General features: G+C 54.6%; 1 protein-coding gene across 1 annotated transcript; it reads right to left on the bottom strand.

Moving 5' to 3' along the window:
* Positions 1 to 368: 368 nt before the first annotated feature.
* Positions 369 to 3,075, bottom strand: ZG16B (zymogen granule protein 16B). Its single transcript, XM_042780787.1, has 3 exons — positions 3,021 to 3,075; positions 2,783 to 2,888; positions 369 to 762 (listed from the first exon to the last, which is right to left on the bottom strand). The coding sequence occupies exons 1-3, from the start codon at positions 3,073 to 3,075 to the stop codon at positions 369 to 371; spliced, it is 555 nt and encodes a 184-aa protein (XP_042636721.1).
* Positions 3,076 to 9,109: the final 6,034 nt, after the last annotated feature.

Raw genomic sequence — 9,109 nt, 5'->3', positions numbered from 1 at the left:
CCACACCCATCCCTGTGCCACGGGACCGAAGGGCCTGAGATGTCTCCCCGTCCTCACTGACACGGTAGCCTAAAGGTGTACAGGGACATGGAATCTGATGTAGTTGTGGCTGTAGTGCTGGTTGAAGGCCGAAAGGGGCGTGTAGGGGCGAGGGAGCCCCCCACCCCACCCCACCCCCGTCCCCTTCCCCGGCTGGCAGGGACCACACAGGCTCTCATCTGTGCACATACTTTATTCAAACGGGGTCAGACTCGCTCTGGCCTTGTCTCTTGGCCTGTCCACCACCTCCAGCCTGGGCTCACCCGGTCCCTGCCCTCCTGTGAGTGCACCTGCCCCAGGTGGCCAGCCAGGTGGCCAGCCAGGACTGCTCAGGCAGGAGGAGGCCCACCCTGCGTGGGGCCCCTCTTTGCTCCGGTCGTGGCGGTCTGAGTCTCCGCCGTGGGCCCCTGGGTGGGCGGCGTCTTCGGGGCGAAGCCCCACTTGAAGCCTATGCCGGAGAGGCACAGGAGCCCGTGCTGGCCATTGGCCGACAGCAGCTGCTGGCCTTGGGCGGGCGCCTGGGAGCAGAACTGCCGGCCGGCCGGGCTCCCGAAGCTCACGTCGCGCCCCCTGCTGGTGCTCCAGCGCAGGTGCCGCACGCAGACGCCGGCGCTGCCGGACACGGCGGTGACGCGCTCGCCCGGCTGCAGCAGCAGCTCCTGGGCGCGGCCGCCAGGGGCACCGTACCGCGCGCTCCAGTGCTCCCCGAACCGCAGCTGGATGCTGGAGAGAGGGACAGGGTCACCTGCCGGAAGTCCCCCCCTCAGTCCTCCCTGCAGGCGCTACCTCTCCAGCTCCCACGTTGGCTCACTCGACCTTCTCCCCAAAAGGGCACGCAGTGTCCCCACAGATGCTGCTCGGCTCCAGGCAGGTCAGCTGCAGTTACACCCCTCAGTCTCTGCTTCTTTTGCACGTGGCCCCTCCCCCCAGCCCCCTGAGTCTCGCCCAGGTGTGCACGTAGACCCTCGTGTCCCTTAGGTGTGGAATGCACGTCGTCTCCGGGCTGGATGAAGCGGGGGCCAGGCTGAGGCAGCCCCCGACATTGACCTGGTGCTCAGCCAGCGACAGAAGAGCCCCCCCGCAGACGCAGCACCTCCCCCCGGGCTGCACCTCCGCGGGGTGGGCCCAGCTCACCAGCCCCCCTCTCTGGAGACGTGCTTGGCCCTCAATCCAAAAGCTGACGGGAGCAAGGCTGGGCCTGACCCAGGCAGGGAACAGGTGTGGCTGGTGTTGTGACGTGGGGATCCCAAGCCCTGGCAGCTGTGTCCCCCGAGACAGAGAAACGCCTGCCTGTCTTCCCGCCCCATTCCAGCACGTTCCAAAGCCCAGCTTACTGCTTATGTCCTAAGACACACCCGGGGTGGGATTGCCCCAACCCATGAAAGAGATTTTCAGATAAACAACAAATACATTTCTTAGATGTAAATAGATCCTAAATGCTGCCTTTTTAAAAGTATTTGTCCAAAACATTGCTTTTTTTTTTTTCCCAGTATGAATATGCTCGTATCCTAAAGACTGCATGTTTTAGTGGACTTATATGTCTCAGATCGAGTCTCTAGGGGTGCAGATGGTTAACGAGCTCAGCTGTTAGGAACGTTGGTGGCTGGAGTGCACCCGGTGGTGCCTGGGAAGAAACACCTGACAGCCAAGCTCTGAAAAACCAGCCACTAAAACCTTCCGGGTCACACTTCTGCTCTGGCCCCCATGGGGACGCCCTGAGTCAGTCAATTCGGTTATGTTAACGGTCTCAAACGCTGCTGTTTTGCCATATAAGTGTGTCCCCAATACTGCACTTTTTAGTGTGGGTGGATGATGCAGTGGCTAAGTACTCAGCTGCTAATACAAAGGTCAATGGTTTCAATCCACCAGCTGCTTCGCGGGAAGGATGCTGTAGTCTGCCCCTGTAAGGAGCTCTGGTAGCATAGTGCCTAAGGCACTTGACTGCTAACCAAAAGGCTGGTGGTTCAAACCCCCCAGCCACTCCTCGGAAGGAAGGTTGGGCAATTTACTTCCGTAGTGATACTGCCTCGGAAACCCAAGGAGGGTCGCTATGAGTCGGGTCCGACTCGACGGCACATAACAACAACAACGAAGTCCCTGTAAAGATTTACATCCTTGGAAACCCTGCCGGGCAGTTCTCCTCTGTCCTGTAGGGTCCCTGTGAGTCAGAGTCAACCCGACAACAATGGGATGTCCCCAAATATGGCATGGGATATACTGGGAGGGGAGAGCGTTTGTCTGACTGGATGTGCTGTAAGCTTAGTGGCTCTGTCTGGTCACCCCAGCCCAAGACGTTCTGGGTGCTTTAGTGAGGAGTACAAGGCCCCAGAGGCAGACGCCAGTGGGAGCAGTCAGGATCAGGGCTGTTCAGAGGAGACACTGGCCCTTCTAGATGGCCAGGACCCTGTGGAGGGGGACAATTGCACGTTAGGCTGCGTGAAGACCAAGGGGGTCCTGAGCATGGGTTCACTGCAGTGGGTTTCTGTCACTCACCACCAAGGGGCCCTAAAGCGGTGGGAGAGAACCTGGAGCAGGGGGACCCCAGAACCCTCACCCAACACACGGATGATGTCACCTTTTCCTATCTAAGCACCCTTGGCCTCGCTTGGGACTCGCACCCAAGTCTGAGTCATGTACTCTCTGCTTCAGTGGGTCCAACACAGCCCGCTGAGGTGGAGGGAATGTTGGGGTGAAGCAGGAAGACATCAAGCTGTGGGGAACCATGGTCAAACCATCCACTCACCCCTTGATGAAGCCCAAGATCCCCACGAAGACCCGGATGGCCTGGATCTCGCCCTGCTCTTCGCCCCGGACGTAGAAGTAGAAGCCGCCACCCCTGCCCTGGATCTCTGCAGGGGAGGCCTGCGTTACCAAGGAAGGAGAGCTCTGGGGCTGGTCCCCAATTCCTCAAGAATTTGGTGCAAGTCAACCACCTCGCTGGGGACACCGAGGCCAGGGAGGCCGGACGGAGAGGGCCTCACCTTGGGCAAGGCAGGCAGGACTCATGAGGAGGGCGAGGGTTAGGGCCAGCAGCATGGCTCGGAGACGCCTCACCGGGGCCCGGGATCAGGAGGACGGCAGGAGGGGCAGCTCTGACAGAGGCTCTGGGGAAGAGACGTCGGGTCTGAGGGGTTCTGAGGTCCCTGGAAGTTGGGCAGGGGGGCAGGGGGACATGAAGAGACAGGGCATGTCCTATAGGAAGTGAGCTCAGAGTTTTGTGTTTGGTCAATGTCCTCTGTGGCCGCCATCTTGAATTTCATAATCAGTTTTGAGCAAGAGCCCCAACTTTCCTTTACACTGGGCCCCCCAAAGTTTGCAGATGGTCCTGGGAGACAGCCCCTTTCTCGAGGACCCTTCTCCTCCCTGTTCCCCAGTTCAGTCCCAGGTAGACCAACGCCTGCCTCCCCTGATCCCTCCAGCCCCTGGTCCCAACGCCCTCCAACGTCCACCAGTCCCTGCGCCCCTTACCTGCTCACTCTGGTCTGAGCCCCTCACCTGCTGGTTTATACCAGGTGCTGCCTAGCCACGTCCACCTCAAGTGGGCCTCAAAGACTCCGCCCTCTCAGAAGGATCTGGAACCCTCTTGTGGGTTGGGCTGTGTTTGTGTTCCTGTCCATAGCCCCCAGACAAGTGAGGCCCACAGCCCGGGCCAAGCTGCCGTCAGGGCACTGCCCTGGGTTTACCTGGGCACCTGGGCCTTCTCAGTCCAGGGAGGTCTCAGGCTGAAAGAAACACATATGGGACAGGCTTGGGGGATGGTCTCCTTCCGTGATGGTAACCAGCCAGGTCCAAGGATGGGCGCAAAGCCAACTGACCGGTGTTTCTGTAGAGCTCCCAAGATGCCCAGAGCCCTGGACTGTGGGGAGGAGAAAGCAGGCTGCTCCTTCCACACGATGACAGCACAAGGGACAGGGACATGGATGACCTGCCCAGGGAGGGTGTTGACCAGCCCTAGAGATCAGGCAAGATGTACCCTGTCTTCCCTACAGTTCAAAGTGTTCCCCGTTGAAGGAACAGCAATAACAAAGCCCATCAAGGGTACACTTTGCTCAGGGCTCTCGGCAACTTATCTCATGTCACCCTCAACACAACAGTGCTGCTGTTCCCATTCCACAGCTGAAGAAACTGAGAGGCCCAGGTCAGGCGGGGAGTTAGTGGCCAAGGCCAGATTTGGTCGTAAGGAGTCTAGGTCAAGAGCTGGATGGGAACCAGCACACACCTTGGCTCCCTGCACCCGCACTGATGCCAGAAGAGGGACAGCCATTGGTGGGCCCTTCAACCTCTCCCCAGTCTCCATTACCTCTTCTCTCTAGGCTCCAGCTCACAGCCACATGCTCAGAGCAGTACTGTCCAGTAGGGCATTGAGCCTACCGGGGGCACCACAGATAGGGCACTGGCCACCACTGTCTGTCCCTTGAGATGAGCCTGGTGGGCACTCCTGAGCTGAGGGGAAGAGGCAGTGTACCTGGAGGGGTCCTTGGAGTTGGGCAGGCCCTGCCCTTCTGCCCTGAAACCCAGAAGAGACGCGGCCTGCGGTGCTGTGATGCCAGGATGAGGATGGGGAGGGCAGGGGAGAGCAGCGCCAACCTGGTAAGCCCTCAGCAAACAGACTTCTGGGGAAAGGGCAGCAGGAAGGACCAGACAAAGGGCTTGTGATTCAGGCTCAGTCAAGCCTGAGCCTGGGAAAGTGCGTTGGTGGATTGAGCCTGATGGGTAGTGCGAGTCCTCCTGCATTGTTCCTCTTTCTCAAGGTTGCTTTGGCTATTCGAGGCCCCTTGCTGTTCTGTATGAATCTAAGGACTGACTTGTCCATTTCTGCAAAGAAGGCTGTTGGAATATTGATGGGGTTGCCTTGAATCTGTACGCTGCTTTGGGCAGTATTGACATCTTAACAATAGTTAAATCTCCCGATCCATGAGCATGGGATGTCCTCCCACGTATTTGGGTCTTCTTTAATTTCTTTTAGAAATGTTTTACAACGTCCAGTGTGCAAGCTTTCTGCCGTCTTGGTTAAATTTATCCCTAAGTACTTTATTCTCTCGGTTGCTTTCGTAAAATGTTCCCTTCCCTTCCTTCTCAGGATGCTCACTGCTGACGTACCTGTTGTGTTTTTAAGTCAACTTTATCGAGACATTAATTAACATACTATAAATGCATCTATGTAGGGTAGCATAGTGGCTAAGACACTTGCCTGCTAACCAGACGGCTGGTGGTTCAAACCCACCAGCCACTTCTTGGAAGGAAGGTTGGGCAATTCTACTTCCATAGTGATACTGCCTCGGAAACCCAAGGAGGGGTCGCTATGAGTCGGGGCTGACTCGACGGCACATAACAACAACAACAACAACAACAGCAATGTTCACTTTGCCCCTATTGGGGCCGGACACAATGCTAGATGCTTTCACAACGTTACCTCGTTTAATCCTCACAAACCCCTTGGGGGGCGGGCATTAATCTGCCCTTTTCACAGATGAGAAAACCTGCCCAGAGCGTTGAAGTGTCCGAGTCAGTGAGCAGTGGGATTTAAGCCCAACTGCAAGTCCTACACACTTTCCACCACCCCTGCCGAAGTGACAGCCCAGCGCCCACCATTTTGGGGAGAACATCTTTGTCTGGGTGTCCTCCTTGCACCCCAGGTGCCCAGCCTCTGAAGCACTCCACAGGAGTCTGGCATTTCCTGCAGGTTTCTCTGCATTGCCCTACAGACTCCGGGCCTGGGAGCACACCGTGCCTTTGACAGAGCCCGCTTGTCACTGTGGATTCGCCTCAGAGATAAACCCATGCCAGGCCTGAGCCCAGGTCCCAGGTGAGGAAGGGGCTGCTTATCCAAGCTTGGTTCCTGCTCCTGCCCTCCTCGTCCTTGGCCAAACATCCCCCAATCCTGAATGACTCTGGACTTTGGACAGAGCCCTGTCAGCCTTTTGGAACATCTGAGTAAATGCAACCATGTCCAAACCCATGCACGTTAGGTCAACCCTGGAGGGGTTTGTGTGTTGGCCTGGAATCATTTCCTCGTGCACAGCCCTGAGCCCTGAGCTCCTGGCCCTCAGCCTGTTCCTGGGCGAGGTAACTGTCCTGGGGCTGCCCGAGCCCAGCAGGGTGCAAAGACAGGCACAGCTTGGGGGCCCTTGAAAGGCATTTGGGGCAAGCCAGTTTGCTTCCAGAATGGGTGGGGCAGCTAGGTGCCGAGAGGAGTCTCTGGGGCGATTGGGCAGTGCCGCCCACTCACAGCTTCAGCCCCACTTCCCAGACACCAAACTCAAACCTTCCCCCTCCCAGGCACCAGGAGCCCTTTCTGATGTAAGCAGTTGGCAGGCTGGGAGGACAAAGGGGTTTGTGTTTCTATTCTAATCAAGGTCAAGGTTGAGAACATCTTCCTTTGGGTTGCTGTTGGTTCCAGCTCCTTCCTTCTAATTCACTGCTGGCAGATGTGGGAGGCCTGGGAGGGGTGGGCAGAGGCAGGGACTATACAAAGCCCCAAATTCATCCCTCCCGGAAGTGCTCAGCTCTTCCTGTGAGGCTTGGTCCATGCAGCCAGGACACATGGCCACCAAGTTGACCATAGCCTCTGATATCTGACCATAGCCTCTGATATCTGACTCAGATAACTGCTTCTGCATCACCAGGTTGGAGGGTGGAAGGAGACGGATTCCCACTGGGCAGAGCTTGGAGAACAAGGCTTATCATTGGCCAGATGGTGTCCATGGCAAACCTTACAAGGAGGCTTGAGGCTGAAAATCATGTGGGCTTGAAATGGGTGGAGGACGTCTGGCCGGCTGAGCCTGTAATGGGGTGACTGTATAAATTATCAGCCAACTTTTGGGACATTTGTGAGAGGGAACAGGAGCCCCGCTAATAATTACACCAGGACAGGATCACTCAAGACTGTCCCAAGATGGCCAGGATGGTCCGGTGGCTTCAACTATTAACGTAGGCAGCAGAGAGACCAGCTGAAAGTGTTCGAGGCAGGCAGTACTTCTAAAATTACCCATGGTGAAAGACTCCCCCCGTGCCAATCTACCATGAACAGGGACCTCTGTAAATCCAAAAAGCAAGCAAACAAACAAACTCACTGCCAGGGAGTCCATTCTGACTCATAGCGACCCCCATTGGGTTTCTGAGGCTGTAAATCTTTACAGAGGTAGATTGTCCCATCTTCCTCCGCAGAGTGGCTCATGGGTTTGAACTACCAACTTTCTGGTTAGCTGTCAAATGACTTAACCAACACACCACCAGAACTACTTCCTTTGTAAAATGCAATAAAATAAAAATGATCTAATAGAAAAATGAAAAGATCAAAACAAACAAAAATAAAACAGCAAGGATATCTAAACCACATAGCTGTATTTTTTATTATTAGACTGAATAAACATTAAAGTACTCTGCCATAAGAGTTACAGCTAGCATAAAGAAATCTTACAATTCAATAAGAGAAAAAAACAAACATTTTTTTAACTGGATGTTCTGGTTACCTAGTGCCGCTCTGACAAGAATAAACAGGAGTTTATTCTTACAATTTGGAGGCTTTAAGTACAAGTTCAAAGTGCCAGGCTCTAGGGGCTGGGTGAAAGCCCCTCAACTTTGGGGTCCAGCTCTGCCTCCTATTCCCGGCCCACTGGAGCTAGAGGTGTTTCTTCACTCAGACAGCTGCTGGCTGCTGAGGCTGGAAGCCCCAAGATTGACAAGTAAAAAGGCACAGTCCCGAGGTTACCAAACCACACAGCAGGCCATTAGCTTAAGTCCTTTGTAAGTCTCAAGGTCGGCAGAGCATGGCAGGCTGCTGAGCAATGACACAGCTACATGCAGGGTGCAAGCGTGCCACTGGCTAGAGACCATTCTCAAAGTTTCTCCTTATATACAGGAAGCAGACCACATCCCAAAGGCAGCTACTCAGCTGCTTGTGGTAGATCCCACCATGGAGTTGATTGCCAGTGTCATCATGGGGAATAACTACCACCAGCTGCCCAGCCACTCAACCAGGCCCAGCCAAGTTGACACACGAACGTAACTACCACACTGGATTTAAACAGACACATTACGAAAGAAGCTGTGAATGGCTATCGAGCTCATGAGATGTTGAACACTAGTAGTCACTGGAGAGAAGCAAACCCAAACCACATGGAGATACCACGTGACGCCCATTGTTGTTGTTCTTGGGTGCCGTTGAATCGGTTCCCAACCATACTGACCCCAGACAACAGAACGGAACACTGCCCCGTCCCCCGCCGCCCCCACAATCCTTGCTGTGCTCACGTCTCTCATCGCAGCTGCCGTGGCAATCCAACCCTTTAAGGTTCTGCCCTTTTATCTCTGACCCTCTAGCAGGCACGATAGCCCTCCCCAGGGACTGGTCCCTTCTGACACGTCCAAAGCACAAAAGATGAAGGCCGGCCATTCTCGCTTCTAAGGGGCAATCCAGCCCTACTTCCTCCGAGATAGATTTGTTCGCTCCTCTGGCCGTACATGGTACATGCAGCCTCCTTTGCCAGCACCACAGCTCAAATGCGTCACCTCTTCTTCCGTCTTCCTTATTCATTGTCCAGCTCTCACATGCGTATGAGGCGATTGCAAATACCATGGCTTGGATTAGGTGCACCTTAGTCTTCAGAGTGACATCTTCGCTCTTCCACGCTGTACAGAGGTCTTTTGCAGCGGATTTGCCCAGCGCAATATGCTCTCTGATTTCTTGACTGCTGCTTCCATAGGTGTTGATTGTGGATCCAAGTAAAATGAAATCCTTGAGAAACTTGATCTTTTCTCCATTTACAGTGATGTTGCTTATTGGTCCAGTTGTGAGGATTTTTTTGTTTTGTTTTCTTCATGTTGCTGTGTAATCCATACTCAAGACTGTAGTCTTTGATCTTCATCAGTAAGTGCTTCAAGTCATCTTCACTTTCAGCAGGCAAGGTTGTGTCTTCAGCGTATCACAAGTTGTTAATGAGCCTTCCTCCAATCCTGATGCCACATTCTTCTTCACACAGTTCAGCTTCTCAGATTATTTGCTCAGCATACAGACTGAATAAGTATGGAAAAGGATCCAACCCTGACATACAGCTTTCCTGATTTTAAC

The sequence above is a fragment of the Orycteropus afer genome, unplaced genomic scaffold, assembly GCF_000298275.1.
Source record: "Orycteropus afer afer isolate SDZICR_OR568_19922 unplaced genomic scaffold, OryAfe1.0 scaffold00061, whole genome shotgun sequence".
Lineage (NCBI taxonomy): Eukaryota > Metazoa > Chordata > Mammalia > Tubulidentata > Orycteropodidae > Orycteropus > Orycteropus afer.
Note: the sequence above shows the minus strand (reverse complement) of the source record. Positions and strands in the feature narration are given on the sequence as shown.